Genomic DNA, 20,614 nt, shown 5'->3' with positions numbered 1-20,614 from the left:
ACTTAGCAAGTTTTCCCAGTGCTGAACTTCATTTCTGTAGCCAGTGTGGCTGCTTGCTGAATAATGCCATAGGGGACAATGTAGCTCTGACTATATTTAAAAATATTATTCCATGAAATTCACCAGGAAAAAGCTGAGGCGAAATCTTACAGCCTTGTTTGTGTCTTTTGAAGGAGGTGTTAGTGGCTGCAAATGGTAAAGGAAAAGTATTAAGATAGCTTTTGAATCACAAAGGAGATGAAGGCTGACCCATCTGTGGGGAGAGAGGGACGCTCAGAGCACCAGCCAGAGGGGCCAGGTGGAAATCTGGGGACTCTCTAATCTTAGAGGTGCTTGAACATGCCTAGCAAATGGAAAGAAAGAAATCCATACAGGTGGGGGCTAAAAGAGGTGCAGAGACATTATCAGAAAAGTGAGGAAAAAAAAAAAGAAAAAATTAAAAGGATGTTAGGACACTTAACTGGAATACTCAGATAAGAGAAGACAAAAAGTCAATTTGAATAATAAAAATCCATGTTGTCGTCTTTTTGGTGTATTCATATACATGTAGCTTACTGGTATGTATTTTATTTTGTGACTGTGATTAAGTCTTTTAAAAATAATTCTGAACTGTTGTAAGGCTTATTATACATTTTAACCAACAGAGGTAGAAGTTTTAAAAACTTTTCTCAGTGTAGTTCCTGGAGAGTTTATCAGCCATTCATTAAAATGCATTCTTTTTCATATGTTCTTGGTAGGTAACCTTGGACGGGTAGACCACATCACAGAGTTTGAGTATGACCTGTTCATTAGACCAGATACCTGTAACCCACGCTTTCGAGTTTGGTTCAACTTCACTGTTGAAAATGTAAAAGAATCACAGGTAAGTGATACTAAATTAGATAGTATGATAGCTTTAAAAACTGCTTACTGCAGAATATATTTTCTTAAACAAAAAAGATGACATCCAGGGTTTGTAACTAAAAATTTGCTGTAAAATGTATTTTTGTTGGATATCACCATGTTTTTCAGATATCCAAGACAGGAAGTAATTACAAAGACAGAATAACATTTGCCACCTAACAGGAGTTGTGTTAGTAATGGCTGCTATGTATTTGTGTTAATATATACAAACTGAATATATGTGTTAATGTATGAAAAAGAAGTCCATCATACCTGTTCAAATATTATCACTCAAGCTTTCATTTAATACATGTAGAACAATGAGCGTTGCAAACAAGCATTACTCTAGTGACTTGTAGTAGAGGAGTGGCCTGCCAATGTGTCCCTCGTGAAAGAGGAGGTTTAAACGTGAAACAACTTGTTAGGCAACTGTTTCACCTACTTTTAAATAATATTTCCTTCCAGTAAAAATACCCCATGAGAAGGAAACTTCCTTGCTCTATTTTTTTACTTGTCTTAAACTAAGCCAAAAAAAAAAAAGTTATGTACTAACTTTCACATTGACAAATCAAAAAAGATTTAATTCCACTTTTCATATATACCTTGCATTTTATTCTGGTGTTCTGTCTTAGTTTATCATAATCAGACTGTCGTTTTCACTTAATGGAAAGAAAACATATTTAGTAACAGAAAAAACTGCAGAAGCTTGATATTTGCATTTCTACGAGACTAATATCTTAATATCCACCACTGTACCGTTCCTGTTACAACTAGAAATCATGAAATTGTTTATCTGTCTTCCTGGAGCCTGATACTTTATCAGGCAGACCCTTTCCCCTGCTGTGCCTTACTCAACTATGATCAAATTATATAGTCATGAGATGAATGGGAATCTGTCTCAAGGAGGCAAAGAGATCTGGTAGAAAGATACAATATATATCTAGTGCTTACAGGATATTTGTTTTCATGGTTGTCTACATGAAAGAGAATGGTTTCACTACTAAGTTTGACTTGTGAGGTCTGTTTTTATAATGTGTGTTCCTATAATCTTTTTTTCATCTCTCCAATTTCCGTTAAAATGAGACCTGCATGAACGTAATCTAGTCTGGAACCTTTTTTAGGTCTTTGTACTAGCGGACATGGGCAGTATTAGTCATTGCAGCTCAGCTATATTAAATGAATGTTAGAAATTGCTACATCAAACATACTATGTAATCTGGTTTGTGCATTTTGATTATTTTCTTTTATGTTTTACTAGAAAATAATAACAAGGATACCCATACCATTCAGTATTGCTTAAAAATGTTGCAGTAATACACAGGTAACTTCGATCACTTTATAAGTAAAAGTAGATATTTTAATAACTCTATATAAATAATTACCAGTATAATATTATATTTATTTTTGACGTATCATATAGGTGATGTGGGAGGAAGGCAGATCTAAGCATTTTTATATCCTAGGTCTGGTTTCAGCCATTTAGATGAGGACTCAAAAGGAGTAGCTACTTTTATTAGTTTTATATATTGTCTATATTACATTTCCTTCTCATTGTTCCTCTTCCTTCAACTTCAAATTCTTAAACAACTTTATTTACTTATATTTGAAAATATGTTGAAGATTTTCTTCTCATTATGTCTTCAGTTTTGCTTGACATTTCACACTAAAGCCTTTACTCACAAAGACATTTATTTCGATAGTATCATGAGAAAACAAGAAACCTCCTTTCATTACCTGAATTAGAAATCATCCATTTTGTTTTTCTCCTGTTGCATCAGACCAATCATTGACACCCAACAATGGACAAATGGCTAAAAAAGTGAATGAAAAAGACACAGGGTAAAAACAACAGCCATACAAATACTAGGAACACATAATTGTACTGTATGTTTTTCTGATTTAAGTTTCAGTTCTACTGCTGGATAGTAGTGCAGTTTTTCAACATGCTTAGTGCAGTATTTTGCGTTATTAATCTAGTGATAAATGAAAAGAAGGACCTACTAGACATTCCTGCCAATCTCACCGTCCATGCATTATTGTTCTGTAGAGAACAAGTTTTTTACATTCCAGTTTTAATTTTCTTAAGCCATGGAGTTTCCACTTCTTATGTCTCAAAACTGTTCTGTAGACTTATCTCACTTACAGTGTTGCTTGATTTTTAGCCTAAAGCTTTCCTTTATTTAATCCCACTATTCCCAGTTGCAATTCTGCTTAGTAATAGCTCCTCTTGGTACAAATAAATCCTCATCATCCTTGGCTAACATTTATATTTCTGTAAATTATAGCATTCCTCATCATTTGTGTCTCAACCTCGCTATCATGTTTGGTTCTTTCAGCCCTGTATCAAATAGAGCACTTTACCTTTAAGTGTTTAAGTATTTTTCCACTTTGGGGCCTTTGGACTTTCATCATAAGTGAATCTTTCCTGCCCTTTGATAATTAGCCTAGTTTCCCAGGGAAACAAAGCTTATACGATCACACTGTCTACTTGCTAGCTTAGGTTTTTGTGTGGCTGCTGATCTTCCTCCTCTCCTTTCTCCCTCAATAGCTTCTTAAATCTCAGCCAGTTTCAACACCACTGGACAGGAATTCCTGTAATTTCAGGAAAGCAGGCTGCCAGATGGGCAAAAGACCCATCTGTGTTCCCACTGGCAGAAATGCTACAGTATGAAATAATTTCTTACTAAACCTCAGAGAATCCACAGAGGAGATGCATAGGAGAAAGTACTCATTGGAATTTGCATTTTTAAGATACCAGAGAATCCAACCATGACATCCAAATCCATAGCACTTAGTAGTTTTGCTTCTTGCAGAACTTCTTGGTTTTATTATTATTATTCCTCTTCCAGTTCCTTCAATATTTTCTTTATAGTGTGGAACTAAAATTTAATGGACAATTCTGAGTACGCTAACATCCCAACTTACAGAGAAGGGACTCTAGTCCCTTTGCTCTGTTACTGTCTCAGTATAGTCAGCTGAAAATTGCAGCAACCTTTTGTTGCTGTATCACTATGGAAACTCATGCCTAATTTGTTGTTCTCTGTCATACATAAGTCTTTTTCAGAATGATTGCTTCCTTCCTCCTGTTACGTATGTCTTAGGTTACTGTTGTGCTTCAATAACAAGGGCAGGTAATAGAGCTAAGTTCTGTAGCGTAGCAGTGAGAGCCCTAATCTTTTCAGAATTATATTTAGAATTTTATGATAAACTTGGTTTTTTTGATGTTCGCTTCCCTATGTAACAGTAGAACCAGTAGACTTTTTTTTTTTACTTGGAAGTTGGTAAATTAACTTCTTCCTCCTTATGACTTGTACTTCTACCTCAGACATTTTCTGTTGTCAGTTTTATTTTATACTTTTTTAGCAAGGAAAAAATCAAAAGAAATAGCTAATGGCTTATACTTATGGGGAAAAAGAACTATCATATAAGATGCCTGTGAGATGTAGAATTTGGTCTTTTGGTCTCCTTATATGGTTTCTGACTTGCAATTCAGTTGATCTGATAAGATCTGAGCTGTGGATTTTTTTGTCATTTGTTCAGTGAATTCAATTAACACCAATATTGGAAAAAACAAGAAGAAACTGGTATGTTATATGTAAGGACTATAATCATGCAATGATTACACTTACAATAACCATGAAAGCGAGAATGAAGGAAATAGGATTTGCTGTGGAACACATGGTCTCATGGGCAAAGCCTCCAATTTCTCTAATTATATATGTGTCACAGGCTGGTGTCTATTTCTGGATAATGCTCTTTATTGGGCAGGGTTTGTTTCCTATTAACTTCAACCATGGCCCTCAGAACACCATCTACAATTTTGCTAAATTCCTTCTCTGTGGAACCGGAAATTGGATGAACAAATGTCATCTCCAAATTGCATTTCAAGTATTTTAAATAGACAGTGCTTCAGGTGCATGATTACTTCTGAGCTAGAATGTCTTTAAAGGTGTTAGTAGCAACAGTGATTCATTTGAGGTTTGGGGGAAAAAAAGAAATGTGTGTACGTGTGATAAATTATAAAAATATGCTAGTATACCAGTATTGGACGATTTTACAGGTGAAAAGAATGATTATTTCTCTTGAGGGCCATAGCCAGAAATTCTACTCAAGTAGTTGACACTCACTGTTCCAGGTACTGTAGCTACACTAGAAAAAGATGATCTCTGTCCTGGAAAATTTACTTTTGAGGAATTTGAGAAGAGATAAGAGTCGAATACAACAAAGTGGTGAAAGGATTAAAAATATCTGTGAGGATTTTAATTACTGTAACAAACAGCAACCATATTATACCAATAAGTAATGCACATCTAGGCCGCATCGTATATTCTGTATGTGTATGTACCCTGAACAACTCTGCTGTCTGATGAATCATGTTCAGAAATGGTATTTTCACTGAGATTAAAAAAAGAATTTCCAACAGAAGGGGTTTCCTAATAGTGCCAAATTTTGTTCTGTAAGTGTTGATAAACACATTTGGAGTTATTCATCACAAAGGTACTGACAAAATATACCAAGGATAGAGGAATGGATATTTGGCAGCTAGGATTTGATCATTACTTACAGTTAATAAATCAATCCAGATTGAGGTTAAAATCAAAGAACCAAATGTTATTTACTTCAAAGGCATTCTCTCTGTTACTTCAGTTGCAGTTGGACTGAGGCTAGAATTTTAATTCAAGATTTTTGGGTTTTTTTTGTTATGTATATGTACGGATCAGGAAAAAGGATACCCTATTCTTCTTCAGAAATTTAAACAGGATGTCAAGGTAAGACAGATAATATCATAGCTGGATATTATGAACGCATGGAGCTCTCATTATAGAGTTTTCTCTTTTTTGTCCTACACTGTTTTGTAAAATAAAAAAGGCTGTAAAATCTCTGTTGTCTTTAATTGATTAGATTTTCAGGAACTATTTATTATTGGGATTGGATTTTATGTTTTGTTCAGACCTCTTATTACTGTCCTAAAACAACCCGATGATCCTTAGCGGACAACTGCTTCTTTGTGATGTTACAGCTGTGATTGATTGTTTAAAGATATGAATGATATGTGTATAGGGAGAGATAATGTGTTTTATTATATGAATTGATACATTTTGGAGAAGCACGGGGAAGAAAAGAAAAACAGGAATGATTTGAGGTACTCAACCTCTTTTTCTGGCCTAAGAACTCATCATGTGCAGTTAATTCCTGCAGAAGCTGCCTCCAAAGTAAGATGGAGTAAGGATGGCATCAAAAGCAGTCTGAAGTTGGAAACAGGCTACCCTTTTACTTTCTTCTTCTTAAGCAGACATTCTTCACTCTACTGTCATTTGGTGATTTAAGTTACTGGTATCAAGATGCATTATAACATCTTAAAGTCTTTCCAGTTTCTCGTTTTAGAAGTCAGGTATTTTCTTTACTGTGCATTAAAGGCTATATTGCATTTACCTAGCTTTGGAAAATGCAGGTCTAAAAGTGCATATGTTTTTATGAAGGAGTACAGTTCTGAAATTTTGAAGACTTCTATAAAGCATTTTTTGAATTGCAACATTTCCTAACCAATCTAAAATATATATTTTCTGTAGTGTGTTTCATTACATACACCTTAAATTGGGTGTAAGTCATTAATTGTTGAATAGTTTGCATTAATAATTTATTAATCCTCTTCTGGTCAGCTCCTGTAATCTCTCTAAATAGCTCTTTATAATAATTTACGAGGAGAATCGCTAGATTATTTGAATTTTGCCTGTTTAGGAAGCCCCCAGCTGTTACCCATCTTTATGTGCTCTTCTTATGTTGATTTTTAGTGTGCTAGAAAGGTACCTCTACCTCTTCCTGTATTTGGTATTTTATTCACGCTTTACACAGGTAGACAAAACCTACTCTTTTTCAGGTACCAGTTTTGTTTTGTCATATAAATTTATTTTGTTTCCTCACTTCTGATACTTTTCTTGAAAATCATCTCATTTTAAGAGGTTAAAGGTGAAGGTTACTGATATCTATGCACTGCCTATCCAAGCACATTTAATGAATTAAAATTTAGAAATTTGAAATTTGGAAGTTTAGAACAAATAGGCATATAGAACTAATAAGCAATCTGAACAAAATCATCATGTTAAATGGTTTCACTGACATATCTGAATATAATGCGTATAAGAACTTGATTACTAAGAATGCTTATGTTGGACTGATTTTTGTACTCCATACAACCATTGCAGTGTTACACAGCAGAATCTTACTGGGACTCAGATTAAGAGTGGTGTGATATTGTTTGGTTCCAAATCAGAATCTTTAAACCATAAGACAAGGTCTGTGCTGCTGAAAAGATAAACTTTAAATTTATATTGCTCTTATAAATCTGGTTTTAGAGAAGGATTTTGGTTAGCTTTTAAAAGAAGCTTAGTATCTAGCATACTGTAGAGTTTATTGTAGAAAAATGTACAGTGTTTTAAATTAGCTTTTTGTAGAAAAAGTACATGCTTGCCTAATTCCTTTCCTCTCTTTTTATATGCTTATTAAATAGTAAACAATTAAAATGAAATTCAATTTCATATGAAAACTTTGTGGCAGAAATTTGTATGTATTACTGTTACTGCCAGTAATGTAAAACATGGATGTAGACATAAAAGAAAAACTTCATGAAAATAAACATAGGGTCATATAAATGTAAGAGCGTACTAGAATGAGTTAGTTTTAAATTTATCTCTGCTGCTGGGTTGATCTACTACCAAAGAAAATTAAATATTTATATTTAAATTTCATGCAAAGTTTTATGGGTGGGTAGTTTAAAGCTTTTTTTTTGGGCAGGAATAAGAATCTCCAATACTAAAAAGAAAATGTGTCTTAGGCCTAGAAAGCTTTGAGATTTGAGCATTTGAGTTCTTGAAGCTTCTTTCTAACTGACTTTATCCTGTCAAAAGACAGGAACAGTTGTAAAACAAGTATCAGGTTACTACTGATGTAGGCAAAACTCTGTGATTGATTCCTTTTTGTTTTACAATAGTCTCATGAATTAGTACTTCTAAGCAATCTGAGAAGAATGCATTTTGTTTAGCATACATGGTGTGCAAATACCAAGAAATACATCTAAGTCCAGAATGATAGAGTTTTTGTGGATAGTTTTCTGTACCAAACCCTGTATCAGAAAAATATCACTCTGAGTCTGAATTTTGTTTTTTTTTCTTTCTTCCCTAGGCTTTCTACTACCCTAAATAAAAATTATGAATCTATTTAGCAGTTCCCAAATAGGCATCTATTTGTCAGTATTTGTGTAAGTTCCTGTTCGTCAGTGATATTTTGAGTATCTGGTATCTCTGAGAAACACTGTGGATACTCTTCAGTTTTACCTCTACTATGACTTTATGTATGGCAACTGGAGTGGAGATATTAAATGATAGTTTTCCAGGAAATCTGGTCCTATTCTACAGATGTCAAAGTCTAACCTAAGTATCAAGCTGACTTAATTTGAATTAGCAAGCTCTGTCTTCATGCTGCTGTCCATCTATCTGGTTGAGTAAAATGAAATTAATTTTAATTTGATTGTTAACTCTCAGTGATGAAGGCTCTCAGCTCCTCTTTCTTCAAGTCCATGTTTGTATCTGTTCTTTGCTAGCTCATGTGTTTGAAATTGGGGTCCTGCAGTCAATAGTGACATCTGAATATGCATCTGTGTCTTGAAAGCACTTGAGCCATTCCCCCAAAGCCATAAAGCGTTGAATGGTTTTTGTCATCCCATATTTCCAGCTCGCATTGCCATTTTGACTTTAAGATGAAACTGTAAGTAGCATCACTGTTATAACTTTTAATTCACTGTTTACTGTAATTTTAGTATGGATTTAGTTAAATCAGTATCAAATTTTTATTTATTTCATATGTGAGTGATGTTTTTCCTTTGTTCTTAGCTACCAAATAGTGGGTTTCAGTTCTTGTGGGTGAACTTGGTCAAGATTTAAATTTTGACATTCATCTAAGGCCGCTGGGTTCATCATTCACTGTTTTATTTTGCCTTGGACAAAGGCATATACTGCAGAAGTGTTGAAGTTATAATTCTTTTTCTAAGCAAGATTAAAAAAGAAGCGAAGCTCTCTTGAAACCTTTTCATCAAGAAAAATCAGTTTCTTATGTAGGTAAATAAATTTAATCTGAATTAGAGAATGCTTTCACTGAGAATTCTCTTATGTTTACTAGCAAATACGGCAATAGTTGAGGCAAAATGAGTTATGTATTTGTGTCCTTTGGGATGTATATTTCAGAATCTAGAAGCAGAAAAATCTGGACTTTCTGTTAGTTTTTGTTTAGTGTGACGACATCACTATAGACTACAATGTTGCACTGCGTATACTGCACTGGCCAAGTTCCTTAAAGCTATATTTGAGTGTATATGTTTATTTTATATATACATATATGCATACATATCTATCTGTCTGCCTTGAAAACATGAAAGGCTGAGTTAAGTGCATTTGTACAATATCTTTTAAGTAACTGCAGTTACTACAGGATAAGTAGACTATTTTTTTTATCTAGCACATGCCATTCAACTTGAAAAAAAAATGGAAGAAAGAATGGTGGAGCCAGATTCATGATGCAAATTTTGTAAGATCTTATGGTACTGTAGCATGTGGTAATACGGATCCATTACTTTTTGTAAGGGAAGGGCTTGAATTATCTGAAATGTGTATTAAAAAACATAATGGATTATTTCAAAGGAGCCTTTGAACTTTTTAAAAGTAGTTTCACTGATCTCTATGTTGGAAAGTGATACAATTTTATTGTAAGTCAAAAGTGTGTAGGGTTACATGATATGTATACTCATGGAAGTAATTATTTATTTACTGAGGAAGCCATATGAAATGTTAATTAAATAAGAAACAAAGTGATGATATTTAAAATAGATTGCATGTTCATCTCAACATTTAAAAAAAGAAAAATCAATTGAACATACTGCAGTTTTGAAGAAAAATAATTTTGCCATTTTGGAAACTTGTGCCTATATTGGTCGTGTATAAAATTAGATTTATAAATGATGATTCTTCCAAGTTGGAATCCTTTCAAGTACATATAATTTTATTTTGGATCAATAATTCAGTTGTGCTTGGAATAGATTGAGGGTGCATGTGAAGCTTTGGTAAGTGCAATATAGTGTGCATCTCCATGAAATTATCCAAAGCTATCATGACATGTATCATCCTTTAAAAAGTAATGAATAGAGATAGGTTAGTAAACACAGACAATATTCAGTGTTAGCAAAACAACTGCTATCCTGATGAAATATTCTGTCTTGCAAGACAGTGTTAAATTCATAAACTTTTTCTGTTCCAGGTGTCTCTAAGAACATTTTAGATGTCAATGTTTGGTAATTATTGCATACATACTCTGTGTTTCACATTTAACACTGGCTTTTGCTTACAGGAAACTAATGGCCAGGTGTGTTTAATTTCCTATTATGGTGGCATCTGTCACTCAAAATGTCAAAAATACATTATAAATGCCATAAACAAAATCAGCACTATGATGATCATCATGTCAGTGATATGACATGCTTACTTTTCTTTCAATTTAAAAAATTCTTTATTTATGATTAAATACCCCCTTTTTTAGTTCCAGTGTTAATTGTCTTCCATGCAAATTTGATTTCATTCTGCTTTTATTATTGAAAAATCTTTGCATCAGAAAGCAGAAGCATAGAACTAAGGTAAAAGAAAAAATATTTGCATTGAAGAGATGAAGATGAAAAGTTTTAAACTTTCCTGCTTTTAGCTTTTTTTAATCTTCCTTATGCAGGATATTCTATATTTGAGCCATGGCAGGTTGAGATACTGTGAAGAAATTGTTGGAACCTGAAGATAAAAACAAGCTGAAATATAGGTAGATTAATTCATGTTACTGGAGGAGGGAAACCATTTGCTCTTCAAATGACAGGGCAGAAAAAGAGAAGCTAGTGCTGAAAAATTGTAGAAAGTTGTTTTTTTTCTTGCCACCAAGGAAGTCTAAGAATGAAATAGTAGTGATATTCCATAAGAGGTAATTAGTTTGGAATTAGTTGGGAAAGAGCAGTGAAGAAGCCAGTATTCTGTCTGCTGATTGTGGTTGAGTGTATTAAGCATATGGCTCCAATATTCACCTATTCTGCTATTAACTGTTGGCGGTGAAACTAGAGAGCTAGATCTTGTAACACATTTCCTTCATTATTGTTGTATGCTGCCTGTGATTTTAACATATGAACCCAATATTGAGTCATTGTGCACAGAGTGTCTTTACATATCTGATACCTTACAATAAGTAAAAGAAAAAGCAGAGAAAACTTGAATTTTGATGGTGAAAATGAGAAATAGAAAATAGGAAATTTAATATTGAGAGGATAAACAAATTTCTGAAAGTCAGTGTTGTGCTATATTATAGGCAATAAGAGCCTTCGACTTTGCTTCTCTGGAAGCTGTTAGATGAAGCAGAGGAGCTGTGAAGAGTGGTAAATCTTTCACTGATCTTCAGCACCTATAGCCTCCATCAGAATTGGACCTCAAGTGCCACAAAGATGTAGGATTATTGTGCTTTGTTGAAAAGATTGTACATTCAAGAAACCCTCTTAGGCAGTGTGGATTCATTCTTGTGTTTACCAACTAGCAACTCATTTTTAATCCCAGCATTCAGCACGTTGTTCAACAAGTTTCTTGGACACCCAAATGTAACTCAGGGTTTGCGAGTCCAAGAGTTGTTCTTGGGTTGTCCAAGAGAATCATGAGAATCAACTCTTGACTGAACTAACCTGCCTCACTAAAAGATGGCTACTCTAATTGAGTCTATCTTCTCACTTACGGCATTGTCTTGTTTTTGGCTTTACTGTAAAAGTAAAGAGGTGGCACACCAGGTCAGATTAAGGAGCTGTCTAGTCTGGTATGCTAATGCCCAGTAGCTGATGCTTAAAAAAATATTAGTAATAACTAGGAAAGTATAGACTAATCCTTACTTTCAGTTCCTGTGTCAATGGTATAGGCAGAACTGACCTATGCGTGCTGCACAAGTTACAGGAAAACCCTGGTGCCCTGCAGGCCAGCCTGGCAATTATTCCTCACACTGCATGTTGCGGTACCACAGAATTGTGAGTTCCCACCAGTCTGAATTAGGTACAGGCTGTCAGAAGTCACCAGGTTCATTGTAGTAGTTGCCTCCAGATTGTTGTTTTTAACAGGCATAGGTGGTCTTTATGAATGGTATCATCCTTGTCTAATCTGATCATACTTATTGTGATCTTGGAGCACTGAGTTCTGCAGCTTAATTATACAGTTTGTATAGAAAGTACTTTTCTCTTTTTTAAATATGCTGGTTCATATTTAACATAATTTTTGTGTTATGAGAAATAGTGAATATTTTTTATCTGCTCACTTGATTTGTGATTTTATAAACTTCATATTTCCCCTTACTCATACAGTTTATCCAAGTTAGTGAATTTTAGTCTATTTAGTTTCCTCTTCTACACTCCTCCCATCCCTGCCTAGAGAAGCTTTAAAAAACCTGGATATGCCCTATATTTACCAGTAGTTTTGAAAGGCAGACAAGGATATTTTCTAGGAAAAAACAGATGTACAATGGCCCATCAAATTTAGATCTGTACAAAAAGTTGGGGTTTTTTTTTTAAATTTTTGCCATTAGGATGTGAAAATAGCATTTGTCTGTTTTATGGTATAATGAGACAGCATATCTCCCATTGATTTCAGAGGGAGCAAAGTTCCTACAATGTTAAATACCGCAGAAAATCCCATCCTAATCTCAATTAAATATTTTGTTCTATTGCTATACTGCTTATAAGTATATGCTTAGTTTATAGAATTCTGGAGGTATCAAGCATTAAGATATGCATTTTCAATTTTTTAAGGGAGCAAAGAAAATTAAAAAGCCATGGTTTGTAGCTACTTTTTTTTTTTTTTTTTTACTGTTAATTGAAACTGGAAGATTCTTCTGCACTGTATAGGTGATCCAAGATATTACAGTATATATAGTTAAATTGTTATGTTTCCTCCAGCAACAAATGTTTTAATCTTTCTATAGAAGAGGCTGTGAAATACTCTGTAAAATGAGTGTGCAATTTTTTGCTTTGAGAAATTAAGAAAAATAACACTGGGTTTGTATATTGACCCTCAAAATAGAACTGCTGTTTTTTTTTTACATAACAGTATAATAAACTGTGTACAATTATAATGAGTGAGTACAGTTACACCAGTTTAGGATCTGGCCTGTAAACTTCAGATAGACAATATTCGCTGTTACACCCCTGCTCATGATGGCTCTGATAATTTTTTTGTGAATTGAGAAGCTCCATGGAAGCTTCTAATTTTCGTAGTAGCACTACCATGATGAACTATAGCTCATTACTGGAAACTGATGGCAGCTGTTAATACTATTACAGGCAGAGACTTTTTATTTAAGGGAAACATTAGCCGGTAACTGGTAGATTTCTGACAGTATTACATAAAGCTTCCTGTTAGGAAGGAGAGCAAAGAGAAATGGATTTGAACCCATTAGTATCAGAATTATGTGTCAAAAAGCTAGAGCAGAGTTCAATTTATTTCTGCAATAAAGTGTAAGCTAGAGATTGACTTGACAATTATTTTACCTTACATTGCTCTGGTTGTTCTGAGATGACTATTCCAACATCAAATCATCTTGTTTGGACATCCTTTACTGAATACCATGCTAGTCTAAATATGCATTATGTTATGTGAGAGCTAAAACTCGAAAGGCTTTTCAAGTAGAAATGAGGTTTTTATTACTGTTTTTACTAAAGGATGTATATACACTGGAACATATTCAGTATAGATTTAAAACAACTGCATGTGTTTCTGCTAAATCGGGTGTATGTTGTTGAATAGGGTTTACGTTGTCATTGAAAGGATGATCTTTCTGAAGCTTTTAGTAGCTTGATATAAGCAATATAAATAATCTGCCCCAAAACATTTGTCTTCTCTAAGCCAGTCACTGGGCAAGGTTGTTGCTTCTGTTTATCAGTCTCCTTTTTCCCTAATAATTTTCCAAGATAAGTGACAACAAATTAGACAACCACTTCCTTATTTTAATTTTCAAATTTGAGAAGAATATTTTTATCAACATTTTTGCCTATTTCATATATATAGCCTCTAAATGAACACTGAGATCCATGAATTCCGATCCTTAACCTTGCACATTGTAACAGACTTTTATTGGAATGGCAAATCCGACTGTATTTTTCTTGTCTTGAAATGATGATTCTCTACAGAACGCTTATTTAATTTTCTAGTTGTGTAGCATAAGTTTTTTGAAGGGGGTTGTGTTCATTGTTCTCATATTACCCTCTGAAAACTCACATGAAGCTTCACAGAAAACTTTTATTAAAATTTTAATAAGTAATATGTTACACTGGTGTGCGGATTCTCCTAGCAGGTTTTCATATGCCTTTGCATACTTTAATGCAAGACCATGTCATACTCAGGGGTGATGCAGGGGAGTAGAATGCTGCTTGCGTTGCATCTTGTTGTATGTTCGTATTCTGATCTTCTGTGAACTCTGTGGGCAAAACTAATCCCAACATCAGAGAACTACAGAGTGTCGTGGGATTCATGGTAGGACATGCTTGCCCCTGGAAATTTGACACTGATGTTGAGTACCTCCAGTGTTAGATTTAGAATCGCCTCAATAGCCAGATTAAACAGAATATCCTTCCTGGCAGGCACGTGGAATGGCAATTCCATGGGTTTGGAATAGCCAAGATAAAACTACAATAACTGTTCCCTGTGGGTTGTCTCTTCCCTATGGCTGCAGAAGGACCAAACAAATTTCTTTGAAGCAGAGGTTAATACGGCTACCTACCTAGGTAAATTGTTATTTTACATGGATTCTAGCTGGTTTTGTCACAAAACTAATTTGAGTAATATATATTTATTTTATTGATTTAAAGCCTGCTCATTATAAAAATCAGCCTATAAAAAGAGATTATATGTATGCAGGAAGAGAATTTCTTTTTGCCAGGAATTTCTCATGCATAAATACAAATGAATATTCTAAATGTAAATGTTTGGGTAGATTATTCTTCAGAGACACATATTGATTTCTGTTGTCACCCTTCAGTGAGATTTAGTGTAGATTACTAGGAAATCCTTTCCAAGCACATACTGAAAAAAATGTAAAATATGATTTCCTTGACAGTCAGTGAAAAGAGACAGAGTAGATGTTAACAAATTAACTATGTTTACTCCATCTTCACCCATGTAAGAGTCTTTCAGCTTTTAAAAAACTAACTCATTTGATGCTTATAGTATAGAGGTCCATATTGTGCTTGATGTGCTAGAAAGTATGTTTTCAATTTCATAGCTTAGCAAAAAGCGAAGCTTTGTATTTCCTGATTTTTCTTTGCAAATCTAAATGTAAAGTTGTGGCGCTCTCACCATAGTGGGAAGTACTGTATAATTTTGCAGCTTAGAATATTCTATAATGCAACTAATACGAGTCTCATGGTAAACTATGTGTGATGGCCAAGTTTAATCCTAAAATATATTCCATTCAGCTTTCTAATAAACCTGAAATTCATAAATTGTTGAATGTTATAGTGGGTTTGATAATTATGGATTATACTAATTTTACACTTCAGTGGTTAAATACAAATATTGTTCTACAAATAAGATACTTTTCCATTTTTTTTCCTTCTTTGTTATTTAGAAGGTACAAAATATATTTCAACAATTCAGTCAGACTGGAGGGTAACCTATGAAGAGTTTGTTTAAAACCTGTATAATTTTATAGCTATCTAAGAAAATATCAAGATTGTTAAATCTTAGTCACTTCTGTTTTTTGAGCATTTACTAGGAGATTAGAGAATAAGAGAATGTTCTTAGATTAATTGGAAAGAACTTTGCAAAACATGAGTATCTGACAGAGCAGGGTTTTTTCCCTTACAGTTATCTGAAGTTTTAGTTAAATCAATTTGAATTAAAAGAAAGAAAACCCATGCAGTTGGAAACACTTTGATTAATACTATCTTTCACCTCTCAGTTCTGCTAGTCACAGTCACTTGTGTAGTTGGTCTGTTTAGTTTGCAAATAACCCATAGGGTTTTATGTAACAAGTGCAATAAATAAAATACAGTCATTCTTATGTGAAAGTAAGAACTAAAAATATGTGACACAACCAGGTAAAAGCAATATCCCATATCAGAAATTAAGAAAGAAAACAGCTATAATATACTGGAAAGGAATGCTGATCTTTGTAGGTCAGTTGTATTTTCAGCTGGTATTGATCATGTGAGTAGAAATTAGAGAAGTTGTTTTAAAAATTACGTAATATTTTTATGTTTTGCACGCACTGTTAGATATCAGTGTTGAACTACTTGATATAGATGAGTGATAATAAATATCAATTTCATCTAGGAATTAATAACAAATTATATTCAACAGCTACAAAATCTGAACAATTTTTGCATTCTTGGCAGTGCTGTACTGTTAACCTACATTAATTTGTTTTGTAAATGGTTTAAAAACTGCTAATGTCATGTCACTTACAAAGTACTGTCAATAAATGTTTGGTTTAACAAATATGTTTTAATATATAGGAGATGACACTACAACATTGCTGTACATTACTGTATTTTAATAAGATTTAAATAATAATTTCTATCCACTGCTTTGCTTGTTCTGTAGTAATAAACATACAGACTTGGAAGCAAAACTCAGCTTCTGTTCTTTCAAGGGAACAGTGATGCTTGTGGTTGTATATCGTTATTAGTAAAGTTACAAATATTAAAATTATGCACCTATGTATTTGTATTTTCTCAAAACATTTGGGAGCATTTGGAATTCAGATTTTTTTATGATCTCTCTCTGATGTACTTCAAGGAAACAAAGCAGAAAGACTTTGGGAAAAATATTAATCTTTGTGGTAAAACTGGCTTTATAAAAAGCCAAACAAGCAGAGGCATTTTAACATAATTTTCTCCTGACTTAATCTTAATTTTATCACTTTGCCAAACTGTATTCCTTTGCATGAAGTATGTGCAGGAGATACTTCTGAATTTGCATTTTCATTAGATTTAGCATTCAGCACCTAATGCCATAAATTTGTTTTTGAAACTCTTTAATTCCCCTGAGTGTTCCAACATATTGAATGCTATTTGCTTTGTATTATGTTGGCAGCAAATCTGCAGTGAAAATGCTGTCAATATATATTCATAGCTAACATTGTTAACTAAAAGCAATATTGTTTTTCTATTGTAAGCTGTCACAAATGTTTGGCACCCTGTTGTGTAAGCCAAAAAAATGTCAAAGAAAGGAATGAATATTTTTGAAGAAAAGTGCAGTGATAGTGTCAAGTTTTCTGTATTAAAATACATTCCTGTTTGTACAGACCTTTACAATTTATAAAATTGTGTTTTGTAGTAATGTAAAGTTAAAATAGTGTGAGAACAGGCAGGCTGTTACAGATATTATATTAAATGATAGGAGCATAGTAAATGATACAGCCATTTTACTTTCCAATGTAATGTAATGCTTATCAGGTTGTAAAATGTATTTTATAAACCCAAAGATTATTTTATTAAAAGATGTACTATATATGTGGAAAATGATTGAAAAATATTCTACGTTTTTGCCTGTTTTTGAAGATGAAGTGTATAATTAACAAGAACAAATGCAAAGTTTTTAACATTTTCCTAAGGACTATCCTTATCTTTGTGTAAGTCACACTGATTTTGTTTATTTATATTTGTGTGTTCCTTTTCCCAATCATTCATTCTTTTCTAATGAATCTGTTATATTTTTGTATCTGCATATTATTATAAGAATGTCTCAGAACAAAGTATTTCAGAGAGCTTCTGTGGGGAGAAATGTGTGTAAGAACAAAAAGAAAAAAATCTGTCTACCACACAAATAACTGTGTTAGTGCTAATAAATAATAAATGCCTGTAAGTTAAAATAAGACAAATGGCAATCTTTTGTGCTACTCTTGTAAGTATGTTAAGCCAGAGAACGTGTGACCTAAGCAATGTAAATAGAAACTTCTAGATGAGGTAGTCAGAACAGGCACAACAAAGTTCCCTTGCCACAAGCTAGCTTACTCTGGTATCAGTACAGAGTTCAGCTGATAGCAATGGAGAACACTGTGAAAAATGGATGCTTCACCCCTATGCATGGCTCTCACTGAAGTATCAGAGCTTCACAAAGATGCAGATTTTCTAGTACTCTTATCTGTCTAAGGCAACATTTTTCTATATTCACTTAGGTGAAAAGATTAATCCATATATAGTGAAATAGTGGAAAACCCAGAAATGTTGTAATTCATGACACTTTGTGTCAATCTTTAGAAAACTGTGCTGTTTTCTGAACTTACTGAATCGTAACGTGTTAAATTTAGGAAACATTTTTGGGAAAACCTTAATACATTGAATGTTATTCTAATCCACTGTTCAAATACAATAATTGGTAAATCTGGTTGACTGCTATTTTTCATCCAGCAATATATTGGTGATACATATTGATGTGCATTATCTTCTATGATATTGGCATGCATCCCAAATACCTACTGCCTGATCATACTACATGATGCCAATAATAATTTAGTTTTTCCTTGCAGCTGATTTCACTCCTCTACTTCATAATAGTCTTCTCTGCTTTCTGCACTGATATATACTCTGCTAGGGGAATACAGGTGCCACAAGTGATTTCACAAGGTCCCTGTTATGGACTCACTATTTTCAAACATTTTCTGAGAAGTGCAAAATAACCCGAGTTTCCATTGACTTTAGTGAGATTTCAGTACTATTAGCACCTTGGAAAATTGGCCCTTATATTCCCTTGCACCAGTCTCTATACATTCTTTCATGTACTTTCAAATAAGATTGCATAAAACTTCAGAGCTTTGTGCAGTGGAACAATATATGACAGTGGCATAATTGTAGTATAAGCTGCAAATATCTGAGCATTATGAGGCATTTTGAAGTAAGTATCTTTGACATTGATTTTGTTTTTATTGTCTCCGGTAAAGGAAGTGGGAGAAACAGATTCTTTCTGTTCCTCTTAGATCCCAGCTTGCTGGGGTCACGTTCCTATGTCCATTCTGAGAAGACACAGGGGAGTCACCACCCATGAATGCAGTACTTTTCCTCTGTGATCCTCCCAGGAGAAGAGCTGCTGTCAGTAATTACTTTTTCTCTCAGAAACTGGAAATACGATAGATGCCTTAACACAAGTAATGTGAGGCACAAATGACAGAAATATCGAAGAATAAAGGCACATACTGATGGCTCCCTTATAACTGATGTTGATGGCTTAGTTCTACAAATTGTGTTTTGGGTATGTGCCAAATACTTAAAATGCTTTTCTAATGAAAAAGATAATATTTATTGTTCACTGTATATGGAAAACCTTCCTACTTCGTATGTTTTGTTTTTACACTGGGTGTCTTAGACAAGCCTTTTACTGCCTTCACATTTGAAAGTCATTTTAGATGAAAAACAAAACCAGTTGAATCCTGACGTGAACTGAGGGGGCAACTGGTCTATCCTGTGAGATTCACACTAGTCACTAGAATAGTGTAGATGACAATATCAAGGACCAAGGCTCAACTGCAACACAAGCAAGGAAGACAAAGATGGTCCCACATCCACAATTTTTATGGTCTAACTAAATGTGATGAGTAGCAAATACTAGACAGTTTTTACAGAATACATCTAAAGAAAATATGCTACATCTGACATAAAAATCAGAAACAGGAGAACCCGGTATTCTGTTAAGATGGTAAAGTACAATACATGAGTGTGCCATCTCTTATAATTTACTTTTTCTTACTCTAACAGCTAGTGTGGTCTAACTTGGAGACAGAGAAGTCAAGCTTGGACTCATGCTTCACTAATGGGAATGCGAAACTTAGAGGGGAATTCTATTGGTGATTCCTAAAGGTGGACGCCTACAGTGTCTTCTCTGTAGAGAAAGCAAGAAATGGTAGATTCTGATTTTTCTCAAAAGTAAAAATGTCATTAACTATACAAAAGGGACTGATCTAAGATTAAGAAGGTGACAACTTTGCATAGCCACTTTCAATACCAGAGCAAGAATATAAAAAATCTAGAAAATGTTTTCATTTTCAGAAGTTTATTCAGCACTTGGAATATGAAGTTAGTGCTGACAGACCATCCTCTTTAGAAAAAGGAACTAGATTTTTAAATCACTTAGAACCTTAGCATATTGTGTCTAATGAATATGTTTGGGTACTATGGTAGTAAAGAGATTGAACTAGTTGTAGGCATTTCTGACTCATTATATCTCATATTCTGTACAGCTTTAGCTAGGTAACATGTTTTTCCTAAGTTTCCCGCTGATGACCAAATTAATCTTTTTCTGCCTTTTAGCTCCTGATATTCTTCCCTAATTGTCATAAATTAAAAAAAAAAAAAGCTGAAATATATCTGATTGAAGGTGTTGCTTTCTGAGTCTTTGATTGGCATTATGTAATAAGGTCAATGATATTTATAAATGTTCTAGGTGAATGTCCAGCACATTCAAGTCTGAGAGAACACGTCTTGCCCCTGTATTCATAGTTTTCTAGATTATTCCAAGAACTTGGGGATGATTGAGTCTAATGTGTATCTGGAGAGGCAATATACTTGGACAATTACATTCACAGCTGAATAGTATTTTTAAAATACAATAAAAAACTTTAACATTTCTTAAATAGCTCAGTAGATAGGGATTGCTAATATTGAACAGGAGATAGTACTGCATCATACAGACAATTG

At 33.8% G+C, this 20,614-nt stretch overlaps 1 protein-coding gene across 1 annotated transcript in view; it reads left to right on the top strand.

Annotated features, from left to right (window-relative positions):
- The window catches only part of AGBL4 (AGBL carboxypeptidase 4), a 946,609-nt gene that overhangs the window by 32,172 nt on the left and 893,823 nt on the right, over positions 1 to 20,614 (top strand). Inside the window, exon 3 of the mRNA XM_050901055.1 lies at positions 738 to 862. Coding sequence (XP_050757012.1) covers positions 738 to 862 — 125 coding nt within the window. The remainder of the gene's footprint in view (positions 1 to 737; positions 863 to 20,614) is intronic.

This window comes from Gymnogyps californianus, chromosome 8, assembly GCF_018139145.2.
Source record: "Gymnogyps californianus isolate 813 chromosome 8, ASM1813914v2, whole genome shotgun sequence".
NCBI classification, from domain to species: domain Eukaryota; kingdom Metazoa; phylum Chordata; class Aves; order Accipitriformes; family Cathartidae; genus Gymnogyps; species Gymnogyps californianus.
This window is presented reverse-complemented; position numbering and strand designations above follow the sequence as displayed.